The 25,860-nt window shown below is 40.7% G+C and overlaps 1 protein-coding gene across 1 annotated transcript in view; it reads right to left on the reverse strand.

Annotated features, from left to right (window-relative positions):
• The window catches only part of PGM5 (phosphoglucomutase 5), a 165,968-nt gene that overhangs the window by 43,031 nt on the left and 97,077 nt on the right, over positions 1-25,860 (reverse strand). Inside the window, exons 7-8 of the mRNA XM_053923981.2 lie at positions 24,510-24,625; positions 3,388-3,523 (exon numbers count right to left, since the gene is read on the reverse strand). Of these exons, the coding sequence (XP_053779956.1) occupies positions 3,388-3,523; positions 24,510-24,625 (252 nt within the window). The remainder of the gene's footprint in view (positions 1-3,387; positions 3,524-24,509; positions 24,626-25,860) is intronic.

The following is a 25,860-nucleotide window of genomic DNA, read 5'->3' on the forward strand; positions in this document are numbered from 1 at the left end:
CATTCTTGCCCGGGCTACTCAAATAGCTGGTGCATTCTCTTCCTCCAGTTTTCAAACTTAGTGTTGCCTCCAGAAAGTGACCTTCTCTGAAGATCCATCTGAGATAGCGTTCCTCTACCTCCCTCCGTGTCTCATTACCCTTTATGCTTTTGGTAGTTATCCTAATTTGTATTTACCTTGTTTGTATATTTGTTTATTTCAGTATTTCCTGTCTGCCTTTGCCCCCCAAAACTGTAAGCTCCCGGAAGGCAGAGTCTTTACCTGTACCTCTCTTGGCTGCTTCTGGTAAGTAGCCAGAGTTTTACGAGTAGTGGAATGAAAGATGGGAGAAAGGGGAGGATGGAAGGAGAAAGATGAGTCAGAGGAGGAGAAGAGAGAAAAAGGGAGTTCAATATACCATAAAACTCTCTTGGAAACTTGGAAGAAATATCAGCATTTTTCCATTAAAAAAAAAAAAGTCCTCTAGCCAAGATCATCAAATATAACAACGGGGCTGAGGGGTGATTAGGAAAAAAAGTTTAAAAATAACACCCATCTCATTTCTTATTAGGGAGGTTAAATATGAAAATGGATACCAAGTACTATAGCTGGCACAGTGTCAGACACCAGTGCTTAAAACTGTTCATTACTTTTATTCTTAGTCACTACCATAAAGAAACTATAGGATCTTCCCCAATTTCAGACAGTTTCTGACTCAGATCTAATGGCAAAACCAGAGTGTTTTGTCTAAGAAATAAGCCCTGGCCTTGGTCAGGTAGCTCAGTTGGTTAGAGCATTGTCCTGATATGCCAAGGTTGTGGGTTCAATTCCCCATCAGGGCACATACTAAAATCAACCAATGAATGCATAAGTAAGTGAAACAATAAATCGATATTTGCTTCTATCTATCTATCTATCTATCTATCTATCTATCTATCTATCTATCTATCTCCCTTCAACTCTGTCTCTAAAATCAATTAAAAAAAAAAAAGAAGAGGAAGAAGCAAGCCCTTAGAAGGGCAGCTGTGCTCAAGTGGCTGTGTTGGGACCTCACATTTGGGCTCCCTGTAACACGGGGAAAGAATGCATTCTCAGAGTGAAATGAAAGAAGGAAGATACGAATAATTCTACATTTTCCACACAACGCATTTTAAGTAAACATCAGGGTATTAGCCAAAATGGAGGACGTGAAATAACATCACGTCTAGCAACGTGTCCCCTGTGCCTTTACCCACATCTTTTATTGTCTTTCTGCTACACAAGGTATGTCTTCCCCAGCCTCAGGAGCAAAACGACAGGGAACTCAGAACATTCTTTCTCATCAATGTATGCGTTCTGAGCCTAAATTCTCTTTAAAGGTAGACTTTGGGGGAAGGTAAAGACCCAACCAATCAAAAGGGGGTAGGATGATGCAATAAGTGGGTCTACTAGGAGATAAAGAAGCATTGAAAGTGATTCAAAAATTGAGAACACCCACTAACGTAACAGATCACATCCAGTCTGTGGCTGAAGTCATCAGATCAGCCTGGCCAAACGCTCATCTTCATACACAAGCAGGTCCTAGCACTGCCTTCCCCTCTGCTGACCTCCATCACCACCACATGTCCGAGGGAAGAAGCCTCAAAAGGGAGAACTTCTGGGGTCCACTCATATAAGGAAAATCGTCTGGGGTCTCAGATACAACTTCAGGCTTGATGTTGGTTAAACCAAAGTTGTCTCATTATTTCCTCTCCACTAAGAAAACAGGCTAGAAATCATTTTATTTCATAAGCACCTTTTCATCTGCCTTTGCTGGAGGCTGAAGGAAATGTTTACCTTTAATTCTACCTTTCCCTCCTCCCTTTTTCTTTATCTCTGTGATCTTTTGGACAGAAATCTGAGACATGAAACAAAGTCCAACAAGAACTCAAATCTCCACTGCATTATATTCTCTAATATGGTATTTGTTATGAAAAAAGTATTTATCAGGCAAGCTCTTGGCCACAAAAAGTGAACTGTATTATAAATACATTTATCATAACACCACATCTTCAAAACACTGGCAGAAAGCTAATCGTTCCACAAATTAAGAGCAACACATCCCTGACTTGACGCAATCTCACTAAGCCATCGGCTAACAATCATAATATACTTTATCAGCCTGGACTTTTAAAAACAGCTTTATTTAATTGAAAGATTTTCTGTACCAATTAGCCCCATTTTTGTATGCCAAAAAAAGCCCACAAGAAGCAGGAATTTTTGGCACTTGTTAGAATTACTAGGGGGTCAAACAAGTCCCCACCTGCCCTGAGAGTCCTATTCTAAGACAATGAATAACTGGGGGTGGATCACAGCGTCCCACATGCTCAGCCTTCTTGGCTGAACAGGGACGGAGAATATTCAGGCGCCATCGACATTTGCCAGAGCACTGCGGTCTTTCATTTTAATGAGTACAATCACAGGCTTCCTTATTCTGATATTCATCTAAGTAAATGACCTCTTAAGAAACAATCACCTTATAAGGGAAGTCAAAAGCTTTCTTTCTGTCCTCAAGCTCTTGAAACACAACCAAACATCCAAAGTAGTTAACTATTTATAAGCAAAGCAAATGAGCCACAATCTGTTTTTAATACACAGAGAGCCTCTGAGAGTACCCAAGGATTCCCTTGCCCCATTCCCGCGTTCTTTCCTAACATCCTTTCCTACCGCTGTTCCCCTAAACCATGGCTTGGTACTAGGGACACACACCTAGCAGGCAACTGCACAGCCGGAAGACTCTGCTGCCTCACTTCCTTCAACAACAGGAAAGTGGTAGAGAACCCCTCAACCCTAAGCTCACTGCCACTGACCTTTTCCCTTCCTCTTCCCTAGGGTAATTGTTCCCTTTTCTGTACCTCCTTTTATGGGGATAAACTGTAGCAAACTCTGGGGCTCCTGAATCATGCGGCCCTGTCCGAGGGCAACAGCTCAGCCACCTAGGACATGGTCTGGACCATTAGTGGAGAGGTAAGACAAAGGTAGGGAGAAGATTACAAAAGCACACCGACCTGTCACAGCTTCTGTCTCTGCCCCCACCTTTCTTGATAATTATGGGTGGAGAACCAACAAGGAAAGCCCCTGGTTTGACTGTACAATCCTACAAGCACCAAAGAACCTCTCAAGGCTCTGTAGTTCAGATTCCCTCTTGAGATGGCTGCCCACCCTATAGGCACAGAGGGATGCAGCTGGGAGGGGGGAAATGCGTGTCCTCCAGTTTAGTAGTCCTTGACACCACCCCAAACCACCTACCAGGGCTGATCCAGCTTCCTTCTCTGTGCCTCAGATCTTCCTGAAAGATGCCTCCTTCTCGAGGTTCTAGTCCACCAGCTTTGGAGACCTTCTCTGAGAGTAGTACCCCAGAGCCCATACAGAGACCTTCACTCTTCTCACCTGCAATAGTAATGACGGCCAAATTTGGCCCAGTGATCTCGGACAATTTCCTCCACACTCTGCTTCCGGGCAGCGATGATGGAGAGCCAGACCAAGACGGCCCAAAGGCCATCTTTCTCCCGGAGGTGATCAGAGCCTAGGGGAGAAAGAAATATTCTGGTGAGGATTTGTTTCTGGGGGAAAAGTAAAAGCTAAATGAACTCTGAAGACCAGTTAGCAATTGTCACATTGAAATGCCTGGATATATTTATTTATTCATTGTGTGAAATATCTGTCCCATAAAATACTTATATTTCCAAAAACATGTAACTGAAATTCAAATAATATAAGGTAATATAAAATAAATAAAACAAGGTCCTGTGAATTATTACAAAGAGCCAAGTTGACAGCACACTTGCTGACCGGTCTCATTCATTCAGTATTTGGTGATTTCTACCCTGGACGAAGCATTGGTCTAGGTCATTAGGACACAGCAGTGATAATCATAAAGCCTGAATTCCAGTAGGTGGAGACAGGTAACAACAGAAGAGTGGACAAATTAACGAACAAGATGCATCAGATAAGGCCAAGGGCTAAGAAAAAAACTAACTGGGTGATGATGTCACAGAGTGTAACAGCAGCAAAGGCTGCTTGATCTATAAGGTAGTTTACCCACAGTAGGGTTTAACAACAGCCCCCCAAAAGGTATGCCCACCCAGAACCTGCAAAAGTGACCTTATTTGGAAGAACAGTCTTGTAAGTATAATTAAGTTAAGGACCTTAGATGAAATCATCCTGAATTACCCAGGTGAGCTCTAAATCCAATGACAAGTATTCTTAGAAGAAAAGGAGACACAGACAGAAGGCACAGAGAGAGGCACAGAGAGAGGCAAAGATGGGGGTTATGCTGCCACAAGCAAAAGAATGCACGAAACCACCAGAAATTGAAAGAGGTGGGACAGGATTTTCCCCTAGAGCCTTCAGAGGGAGCACGGCCCTACCAACACCTCAATTTTGGACTTCCAGCCTCCAGAACTATGAGAGAATAATCCATTTCTGGTGTTTTAAGCCATCCATTTTGTGATAATTATTATGGGAGCCTTAGGAAACGAATACAGGTAGGTAGTCAGGGCCAGCCCCCCTGAGGTGATGACATCTGAGCTTACACCTGAGAAGAAGTCAGCCATGCCAAGATCTCAGGACGAAGCGTTCCAAGCAGAGGGGCAGCAACCACAACATCCTGAAGGCAGAAATAAACTACAAAGCTTAACCCTACAGCTATTTATATAGAAAGAGATGCAGATTCATGGGCATTCACATGAATGAGTGCAGTCTAAACAGGTAGCTTCCTGTACAAAAAGAACCCAGAAGTATGTGTTGTGGGCCCATTTAAGTATCTGCATATTGGCCAATCATAAGCTCCCTCCTGTGTGAATAAAGCCCTGAAAGCAAAGGAACATGCTATAGCATGACAAATGCAGTATAATGGGGAGACATGGGGGGGGGGCTCTGGAACTAGGGTTTTCAACCAAACTCTGCTGCTTCCCAGGTATGAGGAGTTATTGCAAAGATGATAATCTTTCTGAGCCCCGACTTGTCATCTGTAAAATGGGGATACCATCACCAATCTTGTGGGGTTGCCATATCAATTTAATCATGTTCAGAGGGCAGGCTCTTGAGTCAAATTGTTCGTGTTCAAATTCCAGCTCAGCTACTTACCTTTGCGTGACTTGCTGTCCTCACCTGCAACATAGGGACAATAACAGCCTCTACCCCATGGGGTTACTGTCAGGATGAAGCGACTAAGTATGCCGAGGTATTTAGAACAGTGACTGCGACGTCACAAGCAGTTGCTGTTGCTGTTGATCTTGTTGGCGATTCACATAAAGCACCAACAACGGTGCTGATTCCTCACTACACACTGTGAGGCAAACTGATCTCAGTTACTCATATAATTTTATCCTCTGTCTCTAGCAATAGCAATGTCGTAAGAAGGCAACTGGGACCAGGGGGTGGGTCATTTCTTGTTGCAATAGAGCAATAGAGTAGACAGCTGTTCTCTTGGGTTTCAGGGCTATGAAACATTAAGAGAAAATCAAAAAAGGAGACCTGATATCACAGAGCTATTTAAATCTTGAAAAAGTTGGGAAAATGCCTTGGATACATGAAGCATCTTTGATAACTTCTCCATGAAGCTTACCCTTCCGGTTACAGTCACAGTGTTAAATGTTAAATGTTTTTTCCTCAAAAAGGAACACATACAGCCTTGAGTGGGCAGGGGAGGCAGTTGAGAGAGAAAAAGGATGTCTTTAGTTCTTCCTGCACACTGGCCATTGTCTGCTGATGACACGCTACACATCTGGTTAAGAGGACCCTGAGTTTTAATCATCACACCATGGAGTGACTCCAGGCTCATTCAGTAAATTCTTTGCTACAAAAATGGAAGAAGTTTGGAAGATGCTAGGTTAGCTCCATGGCCAAGTGCAAAAAAAAAAAAAAAAATCTAGGAAACTCTGCCCAGTGGAATAATTTTAAAACCTTTTGTCCTTTTATAGCTGAACAATCACTTTTATTTACTGGTGAGAGAAAAATACCCTTTTGTTCTAAAACATGGGCTTTGCATCTCCAGCTGGATTACATTACCTGGAGATACAACCATTAGATGCTATTAACTGTGAGATAAGATGTCAAAATTTAGTGGTGAAGAGACATAAAGTTCTTTTAGCAGGACTAAAAAAAACCCTCAACCATCTGTAGCCAACTGCATAGTAGATTGTGATTTGGCTTGGGTATACTTGTCTTACAAGTTAAACATTGGCCAAGATTCCTAAGGGACCAACGATCAAGTACAATTCACTGTGCTCTTTACAGCTCTTTGAGGTGGGGATGGAGACATTGATGATGTTGCAAATACACAGATGTTTCCCCTGGATTCTCTCCGTGTGCTTTGCAGGGGCTACACACCACACCGTTAGCAATGGCTGTCTCTGAAGTGGCAGAATCGCAGGTGTTTTTCTTCTGCTGTGACGTATTCCCACAATAAAAACTGTATTATTTCTGTAATTATTTCTGTAATTATTATTATTTTATAATAAGACAAAATAAAATTTTAAGTCATCAATAGTGTAGAAATTCACATTTAAAAACATGAATTCCATTTACCAAGAGCTAGCTGGGGTATTAAAGGGATCAATATCACTTACGAACACGTGATGAACTTTGAACCTATCGATCCCATTTCTTAGATTGAACAACATAGCTTTTTAGAGCATAGAGATTGAGCGATACCTCCCTCTCCTTGTGGGGCTCTCAGGTCCTAGGATTAGGGTCAGGAATGTTCTATAAAGCTTCAGAAAATCAGGATGGGGAAGGAGGGAGAGCCACATCTGAGCTGTCGACGTTGGCCTTTGGGGAAGCTGGGCTTGGGGGACAGGGTCTCACAGAGAGACCCCCATAGCAAGGACAAAGCTTCAGATTCATATCAAAAGCCCCCATGGCCATTTCTACTGTTGCTGACCTCGTGTGGAGAGCGGATTCACCCAGCCTGCATTTCACCCCATTTTCCCCAGGCAAAATCCCAACACTCTGTGAACAGTTAAAGAGTTGTTTGAGGGGGGGAAGCAAATAAAATATTTCTTTACTTCCTCACTTCACATATTCACATCTGCTCTGTCTTTAAAATATGAGATCTCAGAAAAAAATTCTTCTACTGTGGCATTTATCCACATTATTGCCAGTAAAATTTTTAATGGACTATTTTTTTAAAGCAGTTTTAGCTCCAAAGCAAAACTGAACAAAAAGTACAGTGAGTTAGCATACACTTCCTGTCTCAGGCAAATACTACCACCCCCACCATGAATGTCCTCCACCAGAGTGGGACATCTGTTACAGCTGATGAACCTACACTGACACATCGTCACCCCAAGTCCATAGCTGACATTACAGTTCACTCTTGGTGTTAGATATTCTATGGGTTTTGACAAATACATAATGACATGTATTCATTATAAGAGTACATAGAGCAGTTTTACTGCTCTAAAAACCTTCTGTGTCTGACCTGTTCTTCCTTCTCTCGCTCCCAGCCCCTGGCAACCACTAATCTTCCTACCATTCTTCATAGTTCTGCCTGTTCCAATTATCATATAGTTGGACTCAGACCATGTGGAGTCTTTTCAGTTTCACATCTTTCACTTGGTCGTATGCATTTAAAGTTCCTCCATGAATTTTTATGGCTTCATAGCTCATTTCGTTTTAGCGCTGAATACCATCAGTATAATTTTTGAAGCTTGCTTCTTCTGGATTCCTGGCTGGTGGTGCAGCCAGCGCTTGCCACCTGACTGAGGGCACTGCAAGGAGCTTTTCCTTATGTTCCCAAAGCCTGTAAGTACCACTCACCTTGCCTTCCTCTGTCCTGGCCAGCCCCCCTGCAGCTGAACAACCCAGAGAAGCAGCCGTCCCCGCCCAGATACCAGAAGGAAGGTGCTCAGCTCTTTCCTGACATGACTCCAGCAAAAATGGGTCCAAAAAAAGAAAGACTATTTCTTCTCATTAGAAACATCCCTGTTCCCCCTCCACCCAAATTAGACTTCAAATTCTCTCAAGCTTTAAAACCGTTATTGCTTTGAGCTGGCAGTACACCAGTAAGTACAGTGACCTCACAAAATAAAAGGGGAAAAGTAGAAAGAGTCCTCAATCATCTCAGGCATCCATTGGAACTTTCTTGAAATGCAGATCCCAGCACGGGCAAATCAGCTCCATCAAACATCACAGGTCAAGTCACCTCGCAGACACTCAGATCAGGGAAGTCCGAATGTGCCCATCAGGAAAACAGAAATCATTTTGCACTTGCTGTCGACTCCAAGCTGAAAAGTGGGTTAGTTACTCTCAACTTAGGCTGCACATTAGAATCACCTAAAGAACTTATTAAAAGACACCAATGCTCAGAATTTTGAGCAATGAGAGCCAGGCATCAGGATTTTCTTCTTAAATTCCTTGGGTGATTCTCAGCATGCAACCAGGGTTGAAAGCCCCTGCTTTACATGAACAGTACTCAAAACAGACCCCTATTGGGGGCAGAGCACTTAGAGGTAGGGAATCACACCTCTCCCTCTTTTTGTTTAAACTTAATGTTAAAGAAAAGTAGAAACTGGTCTCCAGTTCACAGATGTCACTGGCCTTGCTGCGGAGGGGGCTCTCACTGGAGTCAGCTTCAGCGTCCTGGTTTCTCCCTTCCCTTTCTGTTTGGAAAATTTGTGAGGGTTTTGTCAATTGGGGAGTAACTGACTCATCCTCATCTGCCTGGGACGTTCCTAATTTCAGCACTAAACCTCCTACATCTCAGGAAACCTCTCAGTCCCTGGCAAACCAGGATGGTTGGTCACTCATTCACTCAAAGAGGCTGCTGATGGTTTTCACAGTATGTGCACATTGAAGACAAACCTTAGCGCCCCTTCTCCTGGAGCCAGAAATGACAGGAAACATGGACACAGAACTTGTTCTTGAAGCAGAATTGCGAAGCAAGATAAATCCCATTCTTAGAAGAGCAATGGCAAAGCACCAGGCACTGAACCTAGTATTTTAAAGATCAATTATCTGGTTTTTCACAATTTGATAGCTCCTTTTTACAGGTAAGAGATTGAGGTTAGGTCGTTTGTGTGAAGTTACACAGAAACTAAGTGGACAATTCGGCACAGACCCCTATGGCCTTCCCTGCTACTAGAACAGCCCAGTGTGACTGTGGCCTCGGCGTCACAGGGAAGCAGGTAACAGGCCCCATGCACGTGGAGCAGAGGCTGCCCTTCTGAAGATTCAGGTAGTAAGTTTGCCCTTCTTCCTTCTCACACCAGACAAGCAGGGAAGTCGCCAAATTTCCCTTTACTTCTCCTTTCATATCAATTTACTCTTTTCATTTGCAAATCAAGTTTTCATTAATTTGCAGTAAAATTCTTCCCATCTTCTCTTTATCCACTCAAGACAAGCATTTGTTTTTTTTAAAAAATAGTGGAATTATGAGGGAAAAACTGGGAGACACACCTTGCAGGTGAGTCTGAGATTGGAGAACATGCTACAGAATTGAGACAGGTGTTTTCTTCTATGTCTCAAACCCCTTAAGTCGGCCAAAGAGGAAGACTTGTGGAAAAGCTCATTTTTCCACGCATTAAAAAATAAGTGCTTTTTAAAAAATAAATGCTCTAATTTTTTTACCACTTGGAGAACAAAGCTATGCTGCATGCAGGCAGGTCAGAGCTAGCTGGCAGCTCAGAAAGGTTTTACTGCTTAAAAAGGCAGCAGCTGACAGACAGAGCCAGTCCTCTGCTGTGGGCAACAGAGCTCCTCCCAATAAGAAGACTATGTAACAATAAATTTGATGATAATCATGATGACAATGATGATAATAATTAATAATAATAATGTTTGGCACAAAAATGCTGCAGGACTTTTGGCTAATATGTCTGAGCATAGCAAGACCCTGTAACCTCCGTGAGAGAAGGGCCTGTGTCTGAAATTACTCATCGCTCTACCCTGGTCCTGGCTCATAAGAGGTGCCCAGTAAATGCTCATTGAATGAAAAAATGAATGAGTGAGTGAAACTCCAGTATGAACTTCAATACAATTCATCAGATTCTCACCTCACTGAACGTAGCTAGCTAGGAGCTACGTGGAACATTACATTAGACGAAACTTTGCAGATCATCCCTCTAATGAGGAAACTGAGGCCCAGAAAGGTTTGAGCAGTCTTTGTAAGGAAGTTCAGTCAACCATGGAGAGCAAGTCAAGATTGGGGCGAGGTCTGTCAATTCCTGGTGCTGGCCTGTTTACGTGACACCAGTCTCCCAAGTCCCCTTGCAACCCTCCCACCTCCATGTACTAGAAGAACCAGATGGGAGAAAATGACCCCTCAGATTTTCTTAAACAGGGGCAGCAGGGTGCTGTGCTGAGCCAGTGATATTAAGTTTGAATCCTGGCTCTGCCAATGTGACCTTGCCAGTGGCTTGACCTCCCTCCCTAAGCTTCAATGACTTCATCTGTAAAATGAGGGTCAGTATGATCCATTGCTGAGAAATCTCAGTGACGTAATATATACGAAGCCCTAAGCATTGTATCTGTTACTTAGGAGCTACTCAATAAATAATACGTATTAGCACTATTTCATTAGCACATGTCCTAAGGCAGTTGACCCATCCAACCCAGAGGAGGGGAAAGCATTATATATCTTGGCCGGCCAACTGATACACTTCTCTCACCTGAGCATACCAGCACAGGAAGGTAAGGGACAGTGGGACCTTCTGACTCATACATCTCCTCTCGTTTCTTTGTCACCACTGCTGCAGGGAACAACACAACTCTCTGAGAATTGTTCCTTGACTACACATAACAGTGCAAGAAATCTCCCCAGTGGGTATAAGGTCTGCACCACAAGACTTTACCACAAAACCGTGCAATCATTATACAGTGGGGCCACCTGGGAACTAGCAGAGAGCAGGTAGAGAAGCCTTAAAGCATAATTTCAGGGATTGTGTCTTTAAATACCAAGGGATGGGCCTCATTGTTAAACGTCCCTTGGCAGACCCTGTGAAAAGACACAGACTGTTTGGAATTCTTCAATCTGTGGCTACGGGCCATGGTTCCCCAGGCTCCCCAGTCCCAGAATGCACACACTGCTAAGTGCGGACACAGCCTCAGGGGCCTGTTCCTGCGTTTCTGCTCCACACTTAGGAGTCACACAACACCCTCTCCTGCCACCTTTCATCAGCTCCCAGAACAAGCTGAGAGGTCAATGGAACTGGAACCATGGAGACCCCAAGGAAAGGATCTTAAGTGGTGAAGACAGTGGCAGTCTTCTCACGGTAGGAGGGGGCTTGTTTCCCAGGAGTGGTAGTTTATAGCAGTTCCAGAAGGGAGTTTCAGTTCCCGGACTTTACAAGGAGGCAGCTGGGGATGTCAAACACAGCACCTCGGTGCTCTGGCCCCGCCTGGACTGAGTTGCACCCATGCACACGGCCTGCTCCAGCCAGCCCAGCACAGACTCCACTCCCTTTAGCACTGACACTGCTTCCCCACGCCACATCTGCTGCCCAGCCAATTTACACCGGCTGGCCCCAAAAGAAACGTGGTAGAACCTCAATAATCTGACATTCACAGATACATGGGCCTCTTTCTCTAGAGAGTTAGACAGATATCAAAAGAGCCAAATGTACAGCTCATGATCATTAAGATAGAGAATGGACTGAAGCTTTCATTTATTTTACCTTTTTGAAAATATACAACATTTGATACAACAATTATATAAATAAGAGACAGCCACATCAATATTTGTTCCATAGCACTGCTGCGAACCTGATCTCCTTAGGGTGTGCATTGTTCGTGTGTGAAATATCAATAAAGGAAGAGGCTTGGCCCTGAAATTGTTGTAAACTGTGTAACTGTTAGGGGAAATAAAAACCCATCCACAAAACAACCAGAGAATGAGCCAATTATATAAACCAAAAGATAATAGAGCAGAGAAAATCTATGCTAAACGCTATAACAATTTAGTATACACAAAACGTCACTCAAGCTGGAACCTAGCCCACTGCTGAACATGGCTATTTACAGGTAATTGTCAGCAACCCTCACACAGGAAACAATCAAATTAATTAAACAAATGACAAATACTTAACAGTATTTGAAATTTAAAATCTGTTCATTAACTCAGGTTTGTGGAAGGAGTCATCCTAGAAGTATTTTGTTAGTTATATGATGACTGAAAATACCAAAACTTTATTTTAAAATTTTATATAATCTGATTTTACTGTAATTTATAACATCCATCCTCATCTCCTTGCACCTGGGTTATATGTGTGCGGTTTTGTTTTTATGAATCCTCCCAAATGTGGGGATACCCTACTGCCTGGATCTCCAGAAATACATTCACTCAGAATGATAAAAATATAACTACTAATAATGCAAAGAAGAAACACCAAAAGGGAAAGCCTTCGTTTCTTCCTTCCTTCTACATTTTCATTCATCCACCCTCCACCTATCATTCCAGCCTTCCTTCCATTCTTCCATTCCTTCCTTCCTCCCATCCCTGCATCCATCCTGCAAACACTCAAAGCCTGTCCTATATCTGGGAAATGGAGCCGAACGAGATAGACATGGCCCCTGTGCTCAGTGCACCTTCAATTTCTGCACGGCAAGCAGAGGGACCCAGAAAATCTTAACAGACTAGAAAGGTGCTTGAGATTTCCCGTGCCACGGAATACACACATACTCTGGGCCTCTTCCTTCTGCACTAGAGACTGGGCAGATACAAACAACAGCCAACTTCAAGAACACCAGGCTGTACTCTAGAGTCCACAGTGGAAAAGTTGGTGTGACAACGATGGACAAGTCATCTTGGGGCCAGGAAACCTGGATTCAATTCCAAGTTTCCAGAAAGAGATGGATAATACAAAAGGCTGAGCAATACCCCAGCACAATATAGTGCTCATTTAAAAAGATCATTATTGTTCTGGAAAACTCAACAGAGACCAGTCTCTTGCAAACATGCCTCAATAAAAATGCCTCAGTAAAAATTGTGGCATTGCCTGATTTTACTTAGCAAATTTGCATGGTTATCAACATTGGCTTTTTTTAAAAAAAACATAATAAAAGTAATAGTAATACTCAAGGTGGCAGTCCAGCTTGGAACTTATCCAGGTGTTTGCAAAGAGAGCAATTCTTCAGTGTTTCCTGTACAGGGACAAACTCTGGGCTATGACAATTCATACATTCCCCGAATTGTAGGACTGAAGACAATGATGGAAATTAGTAGAACTTCATCAACAAATGACAAAAAACTTCACAGTTTTTGGTTTAGATCTTAGGTTTGGTATTTTAGTACATCCCTTTTTGTATATGGAACAAGTCCAGATTTCTTCAAATTTCGAACGTTATTAAAGTAGTCAGAATGCTATTGGGATGAACAGTTTTCTTTCATTGAAATGGGAGGATTTATAAAAGGTGCTCCTTTCTCTCCGTAAAGCAGTTTTCCAGGGCCCTCCGCAGGAAGTGGGTGAATACCTGGCCCTAATACAAAAGATGATTTGGCTTCTTAAATGACCTTGGTTCTTTGGCAGAGCAATGAACACCGGTTTCCTATCTCCTGGGAACTGGACCTCTAGGAGAGAAAGCTGAACTGCGACCCATCCAATCACCAGCCTTGGAAAGGTCTGGGTGCTCAAGAAGCCAGCAAGGGCAATTTCTACCCAGGATATATTCTGCTCATCTTGGACAAAAAGCTTGGCATTCTAGCGCACGAGGCAGATCCATAATTTCAAGCTTTCTTGGCACTAAGTTATCCATTTCCAGTTGGTACACAGCCCCATGCCTCAGGGACACTGAAAAAGGCCCCCTCGGGAAACAGTCCGGTTAAATTTTAGAAGCATCTTTCTCCCCAGTCTCAGCTCTAAAACCTTTCCATCTCTCCATTTTCTCTCCCTTAATTAGGTAACTTATTTGATTCTGAAAACTATATCCCAAGGTAAAAAGGAAGTGCCTGTGATCAGCTGACTTTTACAGGATGGAAGTGAGGTTCAGAGAGGCCAGATGATTGTCTGTACGTGGCAGGTAAGGGTCTTGAATATGATCATCAGCCTCACATTCCTTGGCCTCGAGACTCCATGGACCACACCTAATGTGGCATCTCAGGCACACTCTTTCTACCATGTCTGATGGAAAACAAAAATACTGATTTTTAATAGAGCAATGCTTTCCCCTCCTGACTGCAAATCAGAATTATACAAGGATACTTATTTACAATGCAGATTCTCAGGCCCCATTCTGCCAGGAATTCCAAGTACTGGTAGGCTAGAAAAATCTGTGTTTTTAGCAACCTTTCCAGGTAATTCTGATGCAACCAGCCCATGCCTCTCCAAGAACTGGCATTAATAAAGCCAGGTATAAGAGCACAATGAAGGCACTTTCTCCTTCCAAGACTGAGTGGTCCAGTTTCTCAGGCCTTCTAACAGCCATTTACTGTTGAGTGCTAGAGAGATGGAATTAGTCATTGCTTTCATCAGAAAGACTGATAGCTCGGTGGAAAGCAACATGTACCGTGTGGGAGGAGACCTGTCTTTTAATTCAACTGTAATTTAATTCAAGTGGAGGTCTGTTCCAGGTGCTGGGGCCCTGGGTAAAGCACTTAACCACTTCTTGGGCTCAGGAGTTTCATGTGTCAAGTCACGTTAGTACCACCTGAACCTGAAGACTAGGGGAGGAAGCAATATCTTTAGTGCTTTTCTATACATTGAAAAATCTCTTGTGCTCCTTGCAAGGAAAATGATAAACATAACAATGAGAAACTTTAAATTTCCCTTTGAGTCCAGCCTACGTGTTGCAATCAGCAAAACTGTCGGAAAGCAAAACTTGCTGAACAGCGCGAGCAGGGCTCCCTCCCGTGCTCACCACGGTTTCCTATCTCTGCTTGTGTCAAGTCCCACCTCTAAGCTGGGCAGGCAAAGGGCTTCAGAAACTGGCTTCTCCTCACTCATGTTTCCAGTCCTGTTTGTTGACACTCCCTTCTCCACCCTACCCTGTATGTCAGAGGTGAGCATACTTCAATCCATGGAACACATTTGGACTTAGGCCTATTTGTGTAAGTAAATTTTTATTAGAACTCAGCATGCTCATTTGTTGATGTCTTGTCTATGGCTGCTTTCGTGCCACAGTGGCAGAGCCACATAAATGTGAAAGAGACCGTATGTAGCCTCTTAGTCTGCAAAACCTAAAATATTTACTATCTGCCACTTTACAAAAAAAGCTTGCCAACATTTCTGGCTATGACTAAAAATAAACACATTTTACAAGGAGACCTACTATATACACAGATACCTGTGTACATATTTATATGTACATAGTCCTCAAAATGACATTTACTTTTGCATGCATTCTGATAGTTTCTGGCCTATTCAATTTTGTTTTTAACATTATATTTATTTATTTATTTTTAATTTTTATTGTTATTCAATTACAGTTGTCTGCATTTTCTCCCCATCCCTCCACCCCACCCCAGCCAAACCCACCTCCCTCCCCCACCTCCACCCTCCCCCTTGATTTTGTCCTTGTGTCCTTTATAGTAGTTCCTGTAATCCCCTCTCCTCACTGTCCCCTCCCCACTCCCCTCTGGCTATTATTAAATTGTTCTTAACTTCAATGTCTCTGGTTATATTTTGTTTGCTTTTTTCTTCTGTTGATTGTGTTCCAGTTAAAGGTGACATCATATGGTATTTGTCCATCACCATCTGGCTTATTTCACTGAGCATAATGCTCTCCAGTTCCATCCATGCTGTTGCAAAGGGTATAAGCTCCTTCTTTCTCTCTGCTGTGTAGAATTCCATTGTGTAAATATACCATAGTTTTTGGATCCACTCATTTGCTGATGGGCACTTAGGTTGCTTCCAGTACTTGGCTATTGTAAATTGTGCTGCTATGAACATTGGGGTGCACAGGTTCTTTTGGATTGGTGCTTCAGGGCTCTTAGGGTATAATCCCAGCAGTGGAATTGCTGGGTCAAAGGGCAGTTCCATTTTTAGTTTTCTGAGGAAAGTCCATACTGTTTCCACAGTGGCCTCACCAGTCTGAATTCCCACCAACAGTGCACTAGGGTTCCCTTTTCTCCGCATCCTCTCCAACATTTGTCTGTTGATTTCTTTATGTTGGCCACTCTGACCAGTGTGAGATGGTACCTCATTGTGATTTTAATTTGTATCTCTCTGATGGCTAGTGATGCTGAGCATCTTTTCATATGTCTCTGGGCCCTCTGTATGTCTTCCTTGGAGAAGTGTCTGTTCAAGTCCTTTGCCCATTTTTAAATTGGGTTGTTTGTCTTCCTGGAGTGGAGTCGTGTGAGTTCTTTATATATTTTGGAGATCAGGCCCTTGTCTGAGGTATCATTGGCAAATATGTTTTCCCATACTGTTGGTTCTCTTTTTATTTTAATGCTGTTTTCTTTAGCCATGCAGAAGCTTTTTATTTTGATGAGGTCCCATTTGTTTATTCTTTCCTTTATGTCCCTTGCTTTAGGGGATGTGTCTGTGAGGATGTTGCTGCGTGGAATGTCTGAGATTTTCCTGCCAATGTTTTCCTCAAGGACTTTTATAGTGTTACAATTTATATTTAAGTCTTTTATCCATCTTGAGTTTATTTTTGTGTATGGCATAAGTTGGTGATCGAGTTTCATTTTTTTGCACGTAGCTGTCCAGATCTCCCAACACCATCTGTTGAAGAGTCTGTTTTTGCTCCATTTTATGCTCCTGCCTCCTTTGTCAAATATTAATTGACCGTAAAGACTTGAGTTTATTTCTGGGCTCTCTGTTCTGTTCCACTGGTCTATATGCCTATTTTTATGCCAGTACCAGGTAGTTTGGATTACAGTGCCCTTGTAATATAGTTTGATATCAGGTATTGTGATCCCTCCTGCTTTGTTCTTCTTTCTCAAAATTGCTGCAGCTATTCGGGGTCGTTTATGGTTCCATATAAATTTCTGAAATGTTTGTTCTATATATGTGAAATATGTCATGGGTACTTTAATAGGGATTGCATTGAATCTATAAATTGCTTTGGGTAGTATGGCCATTTTGATGATGTTAATTCTTCCAATCCATGAGCATGGTACATGCTTCCATTTGTTTGTGTCTTCCTTAATTTCCTTCTTCCATGTTGTGTAGTTTTCTGAGTACAGGTCTTTTACCTCCTTGGTTAGGTTTATTCCTAGGTACTTTATTTTTCTTGTTGCTATATCAAATGAGCCTATTCAATTTTTAAAGCTCTTCATGACATGCTACTAATCTCATTACCCCAAATGAGTCTTGATTAATGTGCACATTTGGGAAACACTGCTCTAGACACACTGAACAACTGGCTGCTCACAACACATGTCCCAGCTTTCCCACCACTGTTCCCTTCTTGATGTTGTGCCCTCCATCTGGCAAGTCCCTGTCCTCTTATCTCTCTGTGCACAAATACTTTCCATTCTTTAAGAACTGGGCAAACTCCATCCCTTCTATGGAATTGGCTTTGAACCTCCATTCCCAACACATTTTCTCCTTTTCTCATTTCCCATACTATTTTGTCTATTCCCCTATCATGATACTTTAAAGTTTCTTCTATATATAGTAGTCATCTGTGCATCTTTCTAATTATGTACTCTAAAGATCTCAAGTTTTTTAAGGGTATGATCTTAATGATTTTGTATTCTATATATCATATATTTCAGTGCTTTATACAATGTAAGTACTTAGTAAATGCTTGTGAAATTGAAGTACACAAATATTTATTACTGAAGGTATAATAAGGTTTACATGTGCAATGTTTTATCCTTTCATGTTAAAGACTAAAACTACATGGTAGATTGTAAGTATTCAACAAATGCTGATAAAGGCGAAGAGAGACGGGGAGGGATAACCTGGACTTACCAGTTTCCTTTCTAGTTGTTATATCTGTGTTGTTTTAATAACCTGGGGGCAGAATTATATATACAATATATAATCTGGGACTTTTTTTGAGTCAGTCACTGGTTTCAGCACAAAGAACACCAAAGAGGAAGGAAGCTGTTCACTTTGTTAGGCTCAGCAGAGAAAGGGTGTAACACTCTGTGCTAAGCAGAGCTGCCATCCTCGCATTCCCAGTTCAAGCAGTGGTACTTGAGAGACCTCGATGTGGTCGCTTTTCTTCCCAGGAAACAAAGACGAGGCCATCCCTCCTCTGCCATTAACAGCAATGCTGCTGGGATCTGGCTGATTGTGGTAATAGGATAAAACTCCCCAGGAGGAAATTTCTCAGGCACCTGAACATTAGCTAGAGTGTTGTTGTCATTATGACATTTGGTTTGATATCAGCAAATCAATCACAGAATTTTGTTAGATTCATAGAATAAAGGAGAAAAATATATTAACATTATCACTAGATTCTGAAAGGGTGCCTGATAAATCCAACAGCCATTTCTAATAAGACTGTAAGTAAAATGAGAATAGAGAAAAAAATCTATGCATATATGATAAAGATTATACCAATATCAAAAAGCAGTCATCCGACTAAACAGTAAAATACTGAATCCATTTTGATTAAAATCATGAACTATTACATTATTTAATATTATTTTGAAGATTATAGCTAATACAATACAAAATATGAAAATACAATAAAAATATGAAAAATATCAAAGTAAAAATATGAAAATATTTATAAATATTACAAAACAAAAAAATTAGTAGTAGTATTCCTATAATTGTATTCTTAAGGAAAAAATCCTAAGAGAAGGTAGAGTTTGTAGAAAAGAAAGTGCTAAAATGAATAATGGGATGTGCTAAGGTGGTTGAAAACCAGAGAAAAGGCATACATTAATCAATAGCTTCTCCTTATGTAAGCACTAGGCAAATTAGAAAAGGAAATGAGGATATTAACATTAAAATAAAAGCAGAAAAGCTCTATAGGATATATGACCCAGTTTATTCAATGAATAAGTTAGATGGAAAAAATGTGGAGGAGGAAAATGCAGGTTAACAGTGACCAGAGAGGAGGGGGAACGGGGATAATAGGGGAAAGAAGGGAAGGTTGTCGAAGAACATGTATAAAGGACCCATGGACAAAGCCAGTGGTGGGGAGGCAGAGGACTGAATGTTGGAGGGAGGGATGGGCAGGGTGGCGGGGGGGGGCGCAATGGGGGAAAATGGGACACTTGTAATTGAACAATAAATTAAAAAATTTAATAAAAATTTTTTTAAAAAGAGACTTAAGCAATATCAACCAGTGATAATGTAAGACTTTTGGGATCCTAATTGGAAAAAAGGCTATTATGTCGTGGGAAGTGGGGAGACTAGGAAAAATTATGAAGATGTTACTTTCACAGTTCCACTTCTGCACTTCTGTTTAGGATACAAAAATCTGCAAGAGAGTGTCACTCCCAGTAACAATAAAAGGCCTGGAAACTCACAAAACCATAACTTTTCTTGAACTCATTAGAGATCCCAAATCACAAGGCAATAAAGTTAAGTGAATTACACAGTGATGAGCCCCTCCAAGGAGAGACAAGACACAAAACAGTCTCACTTTTGGCAGAGCACAGGAGAAAGAGGATGCTTCCATATAAGTGAATAAGTAGTCACTGGCTGCTCACAAGAAAGTTTGGAAACAAAGTTTCTGGCATGTAGGAGAGGACCGGCTGCTGCTGAGAGACAAGCGTGAAGCCCTTCCAGTTCCCTAGCCCTTGCCTTCAGAGGACACCCAAGCCTTAAGCTCGTAAATGTATGAGTGGCAAACCTTCTCATCCCAAGGGCCCAGGCAAAGACCCACTACTACTGGAATAGGGTTGATCTAAAAACCTCTGCTCCTGGAGAGAGGGTAGGAAAATTTCTTGGGCCCAGAATTCCACACTAATACTTAGAAAAGGTCAGCTGCCACTGGAGTCCCTGGTGATAGAAGTCTATTTTGTATGACAGATATGCAGTAATTGCTGGAAGCTAAGGATAGAACAAAAACACCAAAAAAATCTCCTCCAGCACCCTATCCTTGCTTTCAACACATAGTGAAAAATATTCCAATTCTGGAAGAATCTCAAGCCTGTGGTACACTAAAAATTGTGATAGAAACAATAAAATCCAAATCCAGCTCAACTCCTTACTAGATTAATTTAACTTTGTACACTAAGGGCCTGATGGAAGACGTGCTGTGCCCACTCTGTGTATAAATATTATTTGCTTGAGTCTAATGTTCTTATAGACATACCATCCAGCATTCAATGCAAAATTGAATGAAAACAAGAAAGAGTAAACCACTGCTTTATCAAGAGATAAGTAATCGAGAGAACCAGAAACTAAGATAAACCAGATATTAGAACTGTCAGACAGGGAGGTTAAAATAACCATGTTTAATATTTGACATAATCTAATGAAAAAGATAAACAACACATATAAACATATACGAGGGGGGACCCAAAAAACCGGAATTATCTTCTAGAGGACAGGCCCCTTGTAGTACCGACTTCCCCCAGTAGGTGAGTGTTTTAGGAACCCACCTGTATCAGAGTACCAGCTGGCATTGTTGTGAGGGGCTGTGTTGGCCTCAGTGATTTTTCTTAAAGACTCTTTTTATTTTTATTATTCTTGTTTATTCTATTACAGTTGTCCCAATTTTCCCCCCTTTGCCCTCCTCTGCCCAGCCTACCCCCACTTCCACAGTCAATCCCCACACTGTTGTCCATGTCCACAGGTCATTCATACATGTTCTTTGACTAATCCCTTCCCCTTCTGCCCATCATTCTTCCCTACCCCCCTTTCCTCTAGCAGCTGTCAATCTGCTCCATGTTTCCACGTCTCTGGTTCAGTTTTGCTCATTAGTTTACTTTGTTTGTTAGATTCCTCTCATAACTGAGATCATATGGTATTTGTTTTTCACCACCTGGCTTATTTCAGCTAGCATAATAGTCTTCAGTTCCATCCATGCTGTCACAAAGGGTAGGAATTCCTTCTTCTTTCTTTCTACTGCATAGTATTCCATTGTGTAAATATATCGCATTTTTTTAACCCATTCATCTACTTACTGATGGGCACTTAGGCTGTTTCTAACACTTGGCTATTGTATATAGTGCTGCTATGAATATTGGGGTGCGTAAGTTCTTTTCAATTGATGTTTTGGGATTCTTAGGGTATATTCCTGGCAATGGAATCAAAGTCAGTTCCATTTTTAATATTTTGAGGAAATTCCACACTGTTTTCCAAAGTGGCTACACCAGTCTGCATTCCCATCAACAGTGCACTAGGGTTCCCTTTTCTCTGCATCCTCACCAGAACTTGGTGTTTGTTGATTTATTAATGATGGCCATTCTGACAGGTGTGAGGTGATATCTCATTGTTTTAATTTACATCTCTCTGATGTCTAGTGATTTTAACTTTCATGTGTCTATGGGCCCTCTGTGTGTCCTCTTTGGAGAATTGTCTATTCAGGTCCTTTGCCCATTTTTTAATTAGATTGTTTGTCTTCCTGTCCTTGAGTTGTATGAGTTTTTTTGATGTTTTCTTTAGCCATGTAGAAGCTTTTTAACTGAATGTAGTCCCATTTGTTTATTTTTTCCTTTATTTCCCTTGCCCTAGCAGATATATTGGCAAAAATATTGCTACATAGAATATCTGAAATTTTTCTGCCTATTTTTTCTACTAGTAGTTTTATGGTATCATGACTTATATTTAAGTCTTTTATCCATTTTGAGTTTATTCTGGTGTATGGTTAGGTTGGTGGTCTAGTTTCATTTTTCTGCATGTACTAGTCTAGTTCTCCCAACACCATTTATTGAAAAGACTATTTTTACTATATTGTATGCTTGTGCCCCCTTTGTCAACTATTAACTGGCCATAGAGACATGGGTTTATTTCTGGGCTCTGTATTCTGTTCCATTGATCTATATGTCTGCTCTCATGCCAGTACTAGACTGTTTTGATTACAATGTCCTTGTAGTATAGTTTGATATCAAGTATTGTGGTCCCTCCAACTTTTTCCTTCTTTCTCAAGATTGTTGTGGTTATTTAGGGACTTTTTGGCTCTATATAAAATTTTTTATATAGGTATTTGTTCCAGATGTATGAAATATGCCATTGGTATTTTAATAGGAATTGCACTGAATCTGTAGATTGCTTTGGGCAGTTTAATGATGTTAATTCTTCCAAGCCATGAATAGGGTATATGCTGCCATTTATTTGTATCTTCCTCAATTTCTTTCTTCAGTGTTCTGTTGTTTTCCAAGTACAGGTCTTTTACCTCCTGGATTAAATTTATTCCTAGGTACTTTATTTTTTGTTGTTGTATTTGCTATAGTAAATGGGATTTTTTCTTAGTTTCTCTTCCTGTTTGTTTATTGTTGATGTTCTAAAATGCCATTGATGTCTGAATATTGACTTTGTATTCTGCTACTTTGCTGAATTCATTTATTAGTTTGAGTAGGTTTTGGTGGAGTCTATAGGGTTCTCTATGCATGCTATCACGTTATCTGAAAATAATGACAGTTTTACTTCCTCCTTTCCAATTTTGATACCTTTTATTTCTTCTTCTTGTCTGATTGCTGTGGCTAGGACCTCTAGTACTATATTGAATAAAAGTCATGAAAGCAGACACCCTTGTCTTGCTCCTGATCTTAGGAAAAGGAAAATGCTCTTAGTTTTTGCCTATTGAGTATTATGTTTGCAGTAGATATTTCGTTGGTTGAGGTATGCTACCTTTATTCCCACTTTGCTAAGTGTTTATAACATAAATGGGTGCTGGATTTTATCAAAGGCTTCTCCTGCTTCTATCAATATGATCATGTGGTTTCTGTCTTTCATTTTGTTTATGTGATGTATCGCATTTATTGATTTATGAATATTGTATCATGCTTGCATCCCTAGAATAAATCCTACTTGCTCATAGTGTATAACCTTTTTAATGTATTGCTGGATCTGGCTTACCAGTATTTTGTTGAGGATTTTAGTATCTATGTTCATCAGAGATATTGGCTTGCAATTCTCTTTCTTGTGTCTTTACCTGGTTTGGGGATTAGCATAATACTGGCCTCGTAAAAAGAGTCTGGAAGTCTTCTTGAATTTTTTTGGAATAGTTTGAGAAGGATAGATGTTACTTCTTCTTTGAATGTTTGGTTGAAGACTTTTTCAACACATTTGCCCATTTCACGATAGATGACTTTACAAATGCACCCGCCCACACTGTGCTGAGTGTTCAGCAGTTTTTGACCAAAAATGCCATGATCCCCATGCCCCACCCTCCCTATATACCTGATCTCACCCTGAATAACTTTTTTTTTTGTTTTCATGGATGAAAAAAAGGCCTCAAAGGGAACTGTTTTGCCAATTTGGAAGAAGTGAAAAAACAGCAGAAACACTAAAAGGCAACAAAATCAACAAATTCAAAAACTGTTTTGAGCAGTGGAAAAAATGTCTCGTAGGTGTATCACATCAAATGGAGAGTACTTTGAAGGTGACTGAAGTTTAAAAATGTAAGAATACACAATTTTTATAAATAAATTACAAGGATTTTTTGAGTTTCTTTTGTATAAACAACATATACAAAAAGAACTTCTTTGAAAAGATGAAACATTATTTTTTAAAAGTCAAAGAGAAATGCTATTAATAAAAACACAATAACGGAGGTAAAGAATTCCTTCAGTTAAGTTCATCAGTAAATTGGCCACAGCGAAGAAAAAAATCAATGACTTAAAGACATGTCAATAGAGATTACCCAAATTCAAACACAAATGGGAAAAAAGTAAACAAAACCAAATGGTGGATAAAAGAGCTCGGAAACAACATATGGCCATAATTCATCTAAAAAATGTGTAATTAGAGTCCCAGAAGAAGAGAAAGAGAATGGGGGAAAATATACATGAAAAGATAATGGCTGAGAATTTTCTAAAATTAATGCAAGATAGTAAACAAGAATCCAAGATATCCCCAAGCACAGTTTAAAAAAGTACACATGCCTAGACATAGTATAATTTAACTGCTGAAAACAAAAGATAAAAAGAAAGTATTGAAGGCAACCAGAGGTGGGAGTTGGGAGAATTTCAAAAGAGAGAAGTAAGAATTAGAGTCCACTTTTTGGACACTAAGCAAGTCATAAGACAATAAAGTGACACATTTAAAATACTAAAAGAAGAAATTATTTCTTTCTTAACATTTTAGGCATGATAATGTGGTTATATACTTTTTTTTTCCTCAATAGCCATTCTACTTAAAGATTCCTTAGGGATTGCTACCAATAATCAGGAAGGAGGGCTCCCTAGGTGGATGCAGGTAGAGATAAAGCAAGACTGACCATGAGCTGATGATGATTGAAATTAACTTATGAGCACATGGAAATTCAATATGATATTCTCCCTATTCATGCTTTTTAAAAAAATGCCCATAACAGCAAATTTTTTAAATAAATAGAAGTTAAAAAAAGAAGAAGAAGAAGAAGAAATGGGCATTTGAGGTAAGTGTATCATAGCATATATTCCACCAAGTGTATTTCTTTCCTATTTATTTATTTGCCTCTAACTGTTCCTCCAGCCTTTGATTCACAGTGGGCTTACAGGTCTCCACACCAGGGTCACAGAGTGCTACAGCCACCCCTTCCAGTAACATCAATGCAACAAGGCCTACCAGTGCCAAAGCTCTCCTCTCCACACAGAGAGCACCGTCCCGAGTCCATCAGATTTGAGAAGAATCTCCATCCAGCTGGGGTCTCATATACAGGGACCTTCATTGATTTGGCCACTCTGAAAAATGAAATCCGAGGCAATAGTCAATTCACATATCCCCTTTCTTTTCTGAGCACAAAAAGAAGTCTTTGGGATGTGTTAATCACATAATTACATTTCAAAACATCCAGAACAATACTGACAGTTTTTAGGATGTCAAACCATATGGCAGAGAATGATAAATAGCCTACTCCAATGGTTCTCCAGTTTGCTTTCCCCATAATGTAGAATATATTAATATATAGAAGATTCTCACATTTATGTTTCCCTTCTATAAATGTTCCTTTACCTTTGTGGTAAGATCCCATTTGGGGATCTCAGAGAATCTAAATTAAGGTGGTATTTGGGTACAGACCCTTTGAAATATTGTTTGACAGTATCCACTAAAGATGAATGTACACATATTCTACAAACCAGCAACTTTACTCCTAGAAATTACTACTGACATGTAACGGATACTGTGGCGCACTGCTCAGCTTCACCCTAAACACACACACACACCTTTTAGGAATTCCAGGACGAGAACACTCATTCTACCAGCTGCTAGGAATGTGGCTGGATGGCAGCTCACAAACGTGGCCCCCGCTGTCTGGGAAAAAGAGCTGCCTCACTCAAAGCCGTGCTCACTTCCCTGGTCGGTCTACGTCCAATGACTGGTGAGTGAGGGATACATAAATTCCAGCCTTCTTGCCTGTAGCTGGCACAACTCTGTGGGGCCATTTCAGTTCCAGAGCTCCCCACAGGTTGGCTGAGACCTTTGTGTACCTTTGTGTGTCTGCATCGAAGCCCAGCTTCCCTCTCTGTCCAATCCTCCTTTCTCGCTCCCCGGTAGGTGTTGATCTTGAAGGCAACTCTCTGATGTTGGTGGCAGGAAGAAAAAAACTTCCTCTAAGCAAATCTCTCTCAAAGCTGCTTCTGGGAGAACACACTGTATGACTTTACTCAACAGAATGTGTAAAAGATTTTATAAAAAATTATCATAGAATCAAAATTTATAATAACTGAAACAACCCAAATGTCCATCAAAGTAGAATGGACAAATAATTTGCAATACTGAGAGAACTATTGCCACGTACAACAACTTAAAGGAATCTCACAAACATTGGGTAAAAGAAACCTATAACAAACAAACATATACTGCACTGTTTCATTTAGATACAATTCAAAAATAACTAAAACTGATCAATGCTATCAAAATTCAGGCTCAAAGATCAAAGAAGTCAAGTGGTTTATTCAGGTCTTACAGAGGTAAA

Source organism: Desmodus rotundus, chromosome 1 (assembly GCF_022682495.2).
Source record: "Desmodus rotundus isolate HL8 chromosome 1, HLdesRot8A.1, whole genome shotgun sequence".
NCBI lineage: Eukaryota > Metazoa > Chordata > Mammalia > Chiroptera > Phyllostomidae > Desmodus > Desmodus rotundus.